Here is a 13,056-nt window from a genome sequence, read left to right on the forward strand (position 1 = left end):
ATAAAGGCTCACTTTATTGAGTGGGACCTTATTTTGTTTGTTTCTATGACAAAATCACATCTGAGTGAAACCAGAGGCAACTATCTCAGGTTTTTGGAGGTTACGCCTCTTAGCCACAGTGGAGAGTTGATGTTGTACCAAAATTAATGTGTCACACAAGCATGCATCACATGTATAGCAGGATCTCACCATGCTCTGCAATAAAACAATCATGGAAAGGTATAAAAAAAAAAGATGGATATACAAGTCACACATCTTGGAAAGAGACAAAACTACATGAGAGCATCAACAAGGAAGAGAGAGTCTGAAAAAAGTGTGTAGTAAGAAAATGTCTGAAAACAATGGTGTCGATTACTGTCAACTATTCATTCTTCACTTTTTAAAATATTTTAAATATACTCATTGAGGTGAAAATTACTCTGCAAAGTTGACTGAGATCTTTGTTAAAACTGGTAAAACCTGAAGATCAACTTTTACTTATTGACATGCATTATCAGTATAAACAGTATTATTTTTTACTTATTCTGTTATTATCAATATTCTAGCTTAATTCAAATCCCATTGTGATGCACTTAACTGTATGAAAATTGCTATTTCAATAAAGATAACAATATAAATAAAGACTGATTTGATCCATATGTATAAAAGAGGATTATATTATAACATGACACCTTGATTTAAAAACAGTTCTTTGCTAGGCAAAGTGCTAACATGGAGGAGAAGCTAGTGCTAGTCAATGTGCTAACATGGAGGAGAAGCTAGTGCTAGTCAACGTGCTAACATGGAAGAGAAGCTCGTGCTAGTCAATGTGCTAACATGGAGGAGAGGCTAGTGCTAGTCAATGTGCAAACATGGAGGAGAAGCTAGTGCTAGTCAATGTGCTAACATGGAGGAGAAGCTAGTGCTAGTCAATGTGCTAACATGGAGGAGAAGCTCGTGCTAGTCAATGTGCTAACATGGAGGAGAAGTCAGTGCTAGTCAACATGTTAACATGAAGGAGAAGTCAGCGCTAGTCAATGTGCTAACATGGAGGAGAAGCTAGTGCTAGTCAATGTGCTAACATGGAAGAGAAGCCAGTACTAGTAAATGTGCTAACATGGAGGAGAAGCTAGTTCTATTCAATGTGCTAACAAGGAGGAGAAGCTAGTGCTAGTCAATGTGCTAACATGGAGGAGAAGCTAGTGCTAGTCAATGTGCTAACATGGAGGAGAAGCCAGTGCTCGTAAATAATCTAACATGGAGAAGAAACCAGTGCTAGTCAATGTGCTAACATGGGGAAGAAGCCAGTGCTAGTCAACGTGCTAACATGGCGGAGAAGCTAGTGCTAGTCAATGTGCTAACATGGAAGAGAAGCTAGTGCTAGTCAATGTGCTAACATGGAGAAGCTAGTGCTAGTCAATGTGCTAACATGGAGGAGAAGCTAGTGCTAGTCAATGTGCTAACATAGGGAAGAAGCTAGTGCTAGTCAATGTGGTAACGTGGAGGAGAAGCTAGTGCTAGTCAATGTGCTAACGTGGAGGAGAAGCTCGTGCTAGTCAATGTGCTAACATGGAGAAGAAACCAGTGCTAGTCAATGTGCTAACGTAAAGGAGAAGCTAGTGCTAGTCAATGTGCTAACATGGAGGAGAAGCTAGTGCTAGTCAATGTGCTAACATAGGGAAGAAGCTAGTGCTAGTCAATGTGGTAACGTGGAGGAGAAGCTAGTGCTAGTCAATGTGCTAACGTGGAGGAGAAGCTCGTGCTAGTCAATGTGCTAACATGGAGAAGAAACCAGTGCTAGTCAATGTGCTAACGTGGAGGAGAAGCTAGTGCTAGTCAATGTGCTAACATGCTCTGGGTTTTATTGAGCATTTGCAGTTTTTAGCCAAATTCTCCAGGTGTTCAAATTTTAACTTGTTTCCATGTATTTTTGGGATTCACCAATGTTTTCTATCTTGTAAATTATCTTAGGTAAGATAAAATTCTGAGTGGTCGAGGTCACTTACTTAGATAAAAGAAAACATTAAAGCCTCTCAAATGTTTGTTCATTGCAGTCTTTAGGAAACATTAAAAAAAAAAAAAAAAACACGTAATACAGTCTAACTTATATTATTATAAGGTGTGATAATCCAGAGAAAGAATCCTTCTGACATTTTCTCAACACTTGGCATGAGCTGCAGCTGGACCCCTCTCTCACACTTGGTAAGTCAAATATTTCTACTAGATCTTGTTTTTTTTTTCTGATCTACACTATGACAGTTGGTCCATGCATTATTTTAAAACAAATGCTCTATACTAAAAAATTATCCTCCTTATTTTAAAGCGATTTATTTTAAAAAAGAAAGAAAAAAAAAGTATGCAAAATAGTTCAAAACAGGAGGTATATTTTTTTTTAACGAAAAATCACCTGCATCATCCTGCATACGGAGGCACTTTTCTCACAACAAAAACAGCAGCCAACAATATTGGGCAATGACAGGTCATACCAGCCTGTCATTGCCCAATCTCATTAGATCTCAGAAGTTAAGCAGGTGTGGGCCTGGGGTTAGTAGTTGGATGGGAGACCACTGAGAATTCCAGGTGCCACAGTAGGGGACACTGCACCCACATTGCCTTGGATGTACGAATGCAGTTAGTGAGTGAGTGTTGGTGGTGGTCGGAGGGACCAATGGCGCACTATGGCAGCCTCCCTTCCATCAGTCTGCCCCAGGGCAGCTGTGGCTACATTAGTAGCTTACTACCATTAAATGTGGACTGAAAGAATAATGCCTTAATTCTGAAAAACAATTTGAGTGTCTATGATAAAGCGCTATATAAAATCCAATGCATTATGCTTATTTCTTATTAACTAAGTTACCAACAACATTAACTCTGCCCTGTATTTAGTGACAATTTATGCTACACACCAGGGTGAGTATACAATGTGTGTTTTTATATTGAAAAATAGCCTTAGTAAAACACTTTTTCTCCTTATATAAAACATAAAAATGGGCTTGACTGACCTCTGATGCTGGAACACTGGATAAAAACATAGTGATCATAACAGACAAATACACATTGTACACAATGACACTTCTGTTTAACTTCTTTTTGATTTATTTCTTAACTCAAGTCTCTAAATCAAAGTTCATGAGCAGAGCTGTGTGGATCTGGAAGCTTCCTGATGTCGAAGTTTTGAATCACATTGAAGTAAAATATCACCAGCTCCTCCAAGTTCTTTTTGGAAATCCTTTCATTGATGCCGTGGAATCTGAAATGACATTCTTGTAGTCATGTCATCTACAATGAAGTGAAGCGCTTGAACTATAACTTATTATTACACCTTTCTCTTGTGTAATTACCATATGATTAAAAGCATCAAACATCATTGTTGGAGAATTTGCCCTCCAGTCAATACCAGCTCCAAAACCAGTTTAAATCACTGCTTGTGTTTTCCATACAACCCATACATACCTCTGAGCATCACCAGGCTTGAACCAAAGAGGGGCAAAGCGATAAATGTTGGTAGTTAGTTCTTTGAAGTGTCGACTGTCAGTGTTTCCGATACAAATACCTGTAAACATTTTAAAAACATTCTTTGGCCTGCGACGTACAATCCAGAATTACAGCAGCAGGTGCTTGGATACCACACCTGGAGCTACAGTGAGTCCGGGGAACATGTCCAACACTGTTTTCTTTATGACCTGGTACCCAAAAGACTTCTCATCGGCAGAGCTGACAGGTAAAGGGTCAAATCCATCCACAAGCTCTATTTTCACCCGCTGGTCTGCCACTGTATTCTGGATCAGGTCCAAAACCTAAATTAGAAAGCACACATTTTAATTTTAAACATTTAGCGTCGGTGTTCCCTTACAGACTTTTCCCCTTCATGCTAATTTTTTGGTCACATTCAAATTTTGAGACATGTTTCACAGTATACGGGGCCAGGGGGAGCATTGCCCCATCCCCCTAGTGGTCAAAGGTTTTCATTACAGTTTTCCCAAATGTATTTGAGAAAATACAATTCCTAATATAATGTACATAATATACAAATAGTTTAAGTACCCTAAAACACAGTGACTGTACAAAATATACATTAATTCATTTGTTTTTCTTTTAAAAATACAAGTTATTTTTTGGTGCTCGAGTCATGTTTCTTCATCTGTTACACAATTCTTCTTCACAATGTAAATGGTGAAGCAACACTGCGCCCAGCAGTTCATGTGTGGTACTGCAGCAAAAATGAAGCAAAAAACGATTTCATCATGAATTTACAACATGAATCTAAACATTTTTAATGACAGAGCTGAAAAGTAAGAAGAAATCAGAACGGAGCTGTTTTCTTCTTGTGAATAGAACGTTATATTTTATTATTTTACAGACGTGTTACTGCGGTTTTTTTTTTTAATTAAATGCTGGGATTCATTGGATTTTTGAAGATTTTGAAACTACATTTGATGGAATATATGGATTCAGTGAGACATGGCATCGCTACTTCTAAATGTTTCACAAAATATTTTCCCATAAAGTCTTATGAGTTCAACTGTAAATGTTGAAAGTATTAACTCACTTTGTTGATAATTTGTAATAGAACAGGTGGAGAAAAAAAAAAAAAAGGGTGGGATTTCTTTCCATTCATGGTTTCGTGATGGTCACACAAAACCATACAATGCTGCCCTCTGGTGATCAAAAATATATTGCTTTTATCACCAGAAACTTCATTGTTGTCCTTGGTTTCTTTTGTTTGTCTCCCAGCCTGATTCCTCAAAAGTGCTTAAGGGATTTGACAGTTTTAACCAAAGAATATACCTTACGCCATGAAAGATTACATACATTTAGGGAGAGATCCGAATCAATATACTGGATCAGCTTGAAAAAATCCGTATTTTATCTCTTATCAATGGCAAACTTTCAAAAATTAATTTCTCGGTTAGTGATTGACCAATCTTTATGAAATTTGACTCAATTATGTCGGATTGGTTCCTCAAATACCTCACTAAGTTTCATACAGATTGGATCCGGATTGCGTATTTCATTGTGATTCTTCCACAAAAAAAAAGGTGGTGCCCATACAGTATCGTCCTACTGTATTGTTATTAATGGCGTTAGACATTTCTTACAATCCTTTAAAGTGTGAAAGATCATGGTACCATGATCAGGATCACTGATCCAGATAACTGGTAAAACAAATGTTAGTAACTGTCACTGGCAATCAGTGCCTCATTGTTGTAGGTTTTTTGATAATCTCCTGGATGAGTCGATGATGTTGTGCTTTACAGTCCCCAAAGCTTTAGAATTAACCCTTTAAAGCACATGTGTCAAACTCAAGGCCCAGGGGCCAATTCCAGCACTTAAGGGCCTCCAATTTGGCTCACTTGAGAAAGTAAAAAAAACATGAAGAATCAATGTGTAAATTACCAACCGAATTACGGTTGAAGGTATCACAGTCCCTCAAAATACACATATCCAAATAAATGTTTGCCAGCACCCACAGTTTTCCCATGTTTATATCACATGATGGCAATTATTTTTAAAAGAAAATTGTTCAAAGAACTCTATGTTTGTCCAAAAATCCTTGCAATTTAACTGCATTTATTCCACAAGATTTTCCAAAATTAAATATAAAATAAATCAGAAAATCAAGTCAATTTAAGTGAAAATTCTGCAAGGACTGATATTTGTCACTTTCACTTATTGCTTGGATTTCTTCGGTGCCTGACATACTTTACTTGTCGTTTAAAGGTGGAAGTGCAAAGTGTCAAACTGGTCCGTATTTGGCCTCTGAACTAAAATGAGTTTGACACCCCTGATTTAAAGGCGTATCTATTCAGATCAGGTATTTGAAACTCAACGTCTGCTTTAAATTTGGCACTGAGGACATTATAACTTTAAGTAAAAACTATAGTGAAACATCAAACAAGTTGTAAACCCCAATAAATAGTTCTGTTCCAGATATATTTATCTGTTTGCATTGCACCTTTGGTAATTCTAAGGTGCAAAATTGTCTATTTCATTGTTACCAAAGACAAAAAGAAAATAATTACTTTATCTTTTTTACTTTTACTCATGTTGTTTTTTTGTTTTGTTTTTTACCAGCTATTGATTTTTATTTTTTATTTTAAATCATTTGAAAGTGAGTGAGGACTGTTTCAGACTGTACCTCTTGTAATGACTGGGCCGAGTGAATGCGTAGATTTACGTAAGCTTCTGCAAGAGGAGGGATGACATTCACCTTGAAGAAAGCAGAAAACTCCAAATTATTAAAAAGAAAAGTGCCCCAGGCACATCATCCCACATTTGAATTACATTAAGACACACCTTAACTCCAGCATTAAACATAGTGACTGCAGTGGTTGTCCTTACAAAGGCATTGCTCTCTGGTTTTCTTTCAAGAACCCTGAAAAACAAGCATACCTGTTAACATGTCACAAACAGATCAGACCTAGCTTAAAGCATCTTCAGACGTGTTTACCTGGAAATGAGAGGGGCGAAAAGCCACAAATTGGATGCAACAAATCTCATCGGTAGCCTGAACTGAAGACAAAGGATGAATGGAAATAACAAAACAACTCAAGAAACAAGCAGCACTTGGTTTACTCTCACTTTATGAGCCAAATGTTCAAACATTGCTCCTTCAGGTCCGTGACCAAAAAGCCTCGGCATGGGGTTGTCCTCCAGTCTGTGCTCGAAAAACGATAGAAAAAAAAATAATAAACTTTTATTCAAGCTGTCATATGAATAATGAAGAGCTCTAGGATATGTATTGAATACTTTTTTTTTCCTTCACCTTTTGACTGCTGCAGCCAAAATACCTATGCTGGTTATCCTGGGAGGCATTGAGGAGTGACTGGGCGATGTGGACACACTGAGCTTCACAGTGGCCTGGCCCTTTTCACTTACTCCGATTCTGGAAAACACACATAAAACAATAAAAATAATAATAATAATAATAATAATAATAATAATAATTAATTTTATTTAAAAGTGCCTTTCAGGTCCCCCAAGATATAAAAAAACACAAAAAAAATAATAATAACAGCAAATGTCCAAAGTTGTCATGATTTATTTTAATTTTTTTGTAGGAAGAAACTTTAAGGAGCAAAATGTGCAGCAAACTGTTTATTTGTTAGCATGCGGAATGTTGTTTTATTTAAGAATCCAGGTTTGGGAGAAAAAAAGCAATATGTATAAAGATAACAAAGGATTAGCTAAAAACAGTTTTAAAACTAGTTCAATAACATTGTTAAAAGAAGAAAAGCATCTCAACCTCGGCACAAAATCATCTAACTTTAAAAAGCAAATACTGTATTGGGGATCAAACAGAATCTGTTCTTGCTATGACCCAAGATATAAATCTGAATTTGCAGATTTATATTTAAACCAAGGTCAGATAAAGTCAGCTGTAAATTAAGAGCTTCACATGACCTACAAAGAAATTGTAAATAAACAATAACATTTTAAAATACTAATTTACTCCACTTATTTACATGTTTTAATTCTTTTTCCATTAAAGAATGAATTAAGCTTTATGATTTAATGAATACTTCCCTATACCAGACATAGGCAAATGGTCAGCCGGGGACCACATGTGGCCCTTGGTCTAATTTTGTGCGGCCCCAAAACAAATCCCCACAAATTGTATTTCAAGAAGTTGGAGGAAATATAAAGCACAACATAAGACACGAAATAACTCCCAAAAACACAAAAAAATCAACAGCAAATTGCACAACGTAACCAAAAAATTCCTAAAATACACAAAATGACAACAAACACATTACAAAATAGCTCCAAAGACACAAATTGTCAACAAAATTGACAGGTACATACTGAAACAACAAAAATACAGAAAGTAATCCCAAATTCACACAAATCATGTAGAAAAAACACAAAATTACAAGAACACAAAAATAACAAAAACACACAAAATGACTAAAAACTGACAAAACCACAAAGTTTTAAAAAAAAAAAAAAAAGGACAAAGCTCAGATCAATCATGTCGATAATGTGGCCCTCAGATCAGATACAATCACATTTTCGTGGCCCCTGCTGTGATAGAGTTGCTCATGTCTGCCCAACACTGTCAGTGTATTTTGTTGTAATTAATGATTCCTACACATTTAAAATACTGTATATACAGGGCTGCAATGAGTTTTAAAAGCAGTATCTCACAGTGCAGCGGGTCCTTCAAGTCCACTGAGGACTCCATCGAGAATAGCCAGACCTTCATCGAGGACGAATGACAGTCGAGCTCCACGCTGCTTCAGCACACGCACAATGTTCACAGCCCCCTGGTAACCACTGACCTTCACACAGGAAATAAGAAAGAAAAGCGCTGATTTTCAAAGAGAATAGCAAATGTAGTTTTAATCTACTCATATGAATGTTTCATGAATAGTTTGAATACTTCTTCATCATGGCCAAGTCCAATGTAGAATCCCCTGCGTGGAGCATAGCCTTTTATCAGCAAGTATTCCAGTGCCTGAAGTATTCCCTGTGAAAAAATACATTAAATAAATAGAATAGAATAGAATAAACCTTTATTGATCCCCAGAGGGGAAATTCCCACGTTGCAGCAACACCATAGAATAGCAAAAGTAAAAAGTAAGATCAAAAATAAATACTAACATAGGATAATAGTGCAAATATACAACTGTGGGACAGACATAAATTAGAAAAAAATATTAAAATAAAATTTTAAACAAAAAAACAACAATGTGCAATATATGTATACTGTATATTAGAGGTGGGACGCAATTAAAAAAAATAATAATAATTTCAGACTGTAATTAATTCATCTTGATAATTAATCTTAATTAATCTCATAACAATATTTGACAAGAGAAGCAACGTTTTTTCCAATTTAAATGGATTTTGGTATATGACTGAATGAATGAAAACAATAAATTAGCTTAAACAACTAAATTGTTGATTATTTTCATCACTGAGTGCTAACATAATGTACAATATGAATAACAAATATTATGTTTGCGTTGTTCACAAAACACAAACCTAAGTTAATTTAAGGAGGAGGAAGAGTTTCGGTCTTCGGTAAACTCTTTCTTGTACAACTTGAACACAACTGGGCTAAAATGAACGCGTTCAATGAAAAACAACGACTTCTTCTCCGGTTCTACCATTGTAGCTGGTGCAAAAGTATTATGGCTATACCGGGAACTCGCGCAATGAGAAAGGTTCCGCGCTGTTTGGAGTGAAAAAAAAAACGCAATTAATTACATTTTTTTTTTTTTTGTGCATTATTTTTCTGTGATTAACTAATTGCAATTAAGGCATTAAAGTCCCAGCGTTAATATACAGTATATATCTGCTTAACAACATGTACTGTTCTCTCACCATTAGTGCACCTTTGTCATCAATGGTACCTCTACCATAGATGAAGCCATCTATTTCCTTGGCAGAAAAGGGCGGGGCCTCCCAGCCGTCTGACTCTGTGGCAGGTACTACATCAATGTGAGCCAGCAGCAGGTACGGCTCCAGGGTTGGATCTGATCCTTGCACCCAAAACAGGTGGCTGTAATTTGCCACCAGTTCATGCTGGACCAAGTGTGAAGAGAATACTGTAGGAAAGGCTGAGAAGAGAATGAAAGAACACACGGTAAAACTGGTGCAGATAATACACAGAGTTTACGGGGCCAGGGGGAGCATGGTCCTACTTATGCTGCGTTCACACCGGAAGCATCACGAAATGTTCATGTGATCAGATTACATACAAAATCAATGCATAGATGCGGCCAGAAGCAAAATCTTTCCTGTGTAGCGGTGCGGTCCAATCCGCGCATCAAGAGCGTTGGCTGTGTGAGCGTGCTCCCAATTTTTCATCATATTGAGTTGATATTGAACTCTCTGAAATATTGAACTCCTGCGACTGTTTCGCATGACGAAAGCCAATCAGAGTCTTTGTTGACGATGACGTCAGGCCGTCAACACGGACACCGGTCTGTTCACCTGTGTGTGACCACCTGGAGCTGTATGACACGGCCTTTATAACCGAGACTGGACTAGGAAGGATTAGGCGTGGAGGAGAATCAGTGAGGATGTGCTAGTAGCAGGAAAAATCTCTCTCTGTAGTTTTCATCTTTGAATGTCGACACTGAGCTAGGTTAGCATTAACCGCTAATCACACTGGCTTTTTTCACTGGTGGTTTATGTTTATGAGAGGAGAAAAAGGAGCGCAGCTCCTCGCTTCAGCAGGTAGTGAAACACAGCATTAGTGGTCAAAAGTTTCCATTACAGTTTCACCAAATTCATTCATCCATCCATCCATCTTCTCCCGCTTTATCCGGGGCCAGGTCGCGGAGGCAGCAGTCTCAGCAGAGATGCCCAGACCTCCCAATCCACGCACACCTAATCCAGCCGTTCTGGGGGAACCCCGAGGCGACACCAGGCCAGCTCAGAGACATAGTCCCTCCAGCGTGTCCTGGGCCTTCCACAAAGCCTCTTCCCACTAGGACATGCCTGAAACCCCTCCCGAGGGAGGCGACCAGGAGGCATCTGAAACAGATGCCCGAGCCACCTCAGCTGGCTCCTTTCGACGTGAAGGAGCAGCGACTATACTCCGAGCTCCTCCCGGTGACGAAGCTTCTCACCCTATCTCGAAGGCCCAAATTCATTCCAAAAAATACAATTGTTATACAGTATATTTTAAGTACCATAAAACAGTGGCTGTACAAAATATATATGAATTCATTTGAAGTTTTCAGTGAAATGGTTCCAAACTTTTGATACTTTAGGTTGGTTCTTCTGTTGCACAATTCTTCTTCACAATGTAAATGGTGAACAATTTTATCATGAATTTACAACATTAAATGACGCGTCAATTTTTCTATTCACATTATCAATTTTGTTACTAATCATTTTTGCATTACTGTATATGTTACACACATTGTGGTTGGCACGAATCTTGAGACAATCTATATATTTAATTCTATGTTTTATTCTGCTCCCCCGGGCAAGAATCTCAAACTCTGCTTTGCTGACTTTGCTGGTTTGAAGGAAAATAAAGTATGTAATAGGAGATGGGAGTGTTAAATCACAGTGAAGCTAAATATTTATTAACTTTATTTATAAACCCACAAAGTTAATACAGATGAAATATATAGTCAGAGCCATAGTATTGTTGTATTAAATTAACCATCTTTAAATGTTTATTTTTTTAAGTTTTGCAGATTTTATGTATGTGTTGTGATGAGATGTTTAAAAAAAATTGAATTTTCATAAAATTTTACATAATTGCACAATTGTAGAAATGTTTAAGATTAGTTCAAAGCTGTTAGTTTCATGGCTAGCAAACATAGCAACATGAAAATGTAATGAAAAATGAAACAATTGCATAAATTAGGAAAAATAAAGTCCTGCAACTTTTTTCCAAGTCACTGTCAATCTTCCTTCATAATATTAACCTCTAAATGAAGTGAAACTGTGAAAATGTGGTATTTAGGAAGTGCACTTTTCAAAGTTGTAGCTCTTTGGTCTATTCACTAACTTATTAAAGCTTGAAAATCTACAGGTTGTAGTTGTACCACAATAAATAAACAAAGGTAGAATACAGTAGTTTACTTAAGTCAAACTATTAAAGCTAGTTTGAAACCTGGTGCTTTGGTTCTAAGTTACCTTCAGACCCTGAACCAATGTCCCAGAATGCAGAAGTTCACAAGCAGCACGTGATTGCAAAAGTTACACATACAACTACTGTCACGAGATCTCTAAGTATTAAAATATAACTTTTGATTGGCCTTTGCTATTTAATAACTAACTTAATGGCATATAATATGGCAAGTAGCCAAACAGGCGTATTAGATTAAACTGAGAATGAGCCAACGGTGTATTGAATTCACTGGTGACAGTTTAACTGATGACCGACTTCCGCATGCACACCGGTCGTAACAAAATGACGCAGCTAGACTACGAAAGCAACGATAGTGTAAAAAATAAATAAATAAAATAAAAACTACTTTAACACGGCTAGAAATATAAACCAAAGTTGTTGTTTTTTTTAAAAATTTCTTAAGTCAAGTTTTGAATCCTTATTCTTGTGTTAATATAGTAATTTTTTAATCATGTACGTGTATCTTTTAATATATATTAATACCTAATAAACATAATAAACGGTATATATTGTGATAGAGAATAATGTTAATTTAAATGTTGGCTCACTAAATTTCATATTCAAAACTGAATTGATGACAATTGTGTCATAAATTGTATATAGTATATAATTAATATCATGTACATGCATGTGTGTAAATGTGTGAACGTATATGCATATATGTTTGATGTGCATGTCTAAACTGTATATAGAAGTTTGTGCAGAACGTATATTGAATGTACTGTAAAACTAGTAACATCAGCTTCCTAATTATTATTTTTTTTTTTTTAATTATAGATACATATTATTTGTTTGTTTTGTTTTTTATGAAGACTGCCAAAATGAAAATTCAAATTTGTTAGTGTTTCTTTTCAACTTGTAATTTCCCCCTATTGTTGTATTTCTTTTGATTCTGTCGTAACAACCAACAAGCGACACTGACGGAAGTTGGTCACCAGTTAGGCCGGTCACCAGTTGAAGCAGAACACGGTTCTACCTTTCCGGAGCAGCCTGTCAAACTGCAGCAGCGCAGTGGTGTTGCTTTCCGTCTCAGAAAATGACACCGTAGGGATGCGAATCGCTTCTGGGAGATTAAACAGAAAAATGTCGAGCATTATGAGCTGTTCACACACTTACAACCTGCTTTAAATCCACGGTCACATGGGACACCAGGCTCTCCATTTGCTTTAGGTTTACCTTTAAAGTTAGTGAGAAGCTCCTCTCTCTGTTGCTGGGTGAAGACCAGTGAGAAGTTACCGGTGTGTTCCCAGTGAGCCAGCTGAAGACCAGCGTTCACATCCAGGGACAAAGTCCTGATGGACGCCACAGTCAACAAACCCAGGGCTGTAATAACACAGCTGCAAAAAACGACCTTTAAAATCTTACTTAATCTAAATTTTGATCGTGATTCTGTCATTTTTTAAATGAGTCAATGACAGCGTGGTGTCAGCACTGTGTGTGTCTGAGTGATCTTTAGCCATTAGATGAGACTGAGA

At 37.0% G+C, this 13,056-nt stretch overlaps 1 protein-coding gene across 1 annotated transcript; it reads right to left on the bottom strand.

The window, feature by feature from the left end:
* Positions 1-3,057: 3,057 nt before the first annotated feature.
* pm20d1.2 (peptidase M20 domain containing 1, tandem duplicate 2) lies at positions 3,058-13,032 on the bottom strand. The gene is made up of 13 exons (XM_028453397.1): positions 12,758-13,032; positions 12,558-12,644; positions 9,310-9,545; positions 8,363-8,449; positions 8,128-8,261; positions 6,746-6,865; positions 6,562-6,637; positions 6,431-6,492; positions 6,277-6,355; positions 6,119-6,190; positions 3,611-3,776; positions 3,433-3,532; positions 3,058-3,229 (listed from the first exon to the last, which is right to left on the bottom strand). Exons 1-13 carry the CDS (start codon positions 12,975-12,977, stop codon positions 3,100-3,102), a joined length of 1,569 nt encoding a protein of 522 aa, XP_028309198.1. The 5' UTR covers positions 12,978-13,032; the 3' UTR covers positions 3,058-3,099.
* Between the last annotated feature and the right edge of the window lie 24 nt (positions 13,033-13,056).

The sequence above is a fragment of the Gouania willdenowi genome, chromosome 7 (genome assembly GCF_900634775.1).
Source record: "Gouania willdenowi chromosome 7, fGouWil2.1, whole genome shotgun sequence".
NCBI classification, from domain to species: domain Eukaryota; kingdom Metazoa; phylum Chordata; class Actinopteri; order Blenniiformes; family Gobiesocidae; genus Gouania; species Gouania willdenowi.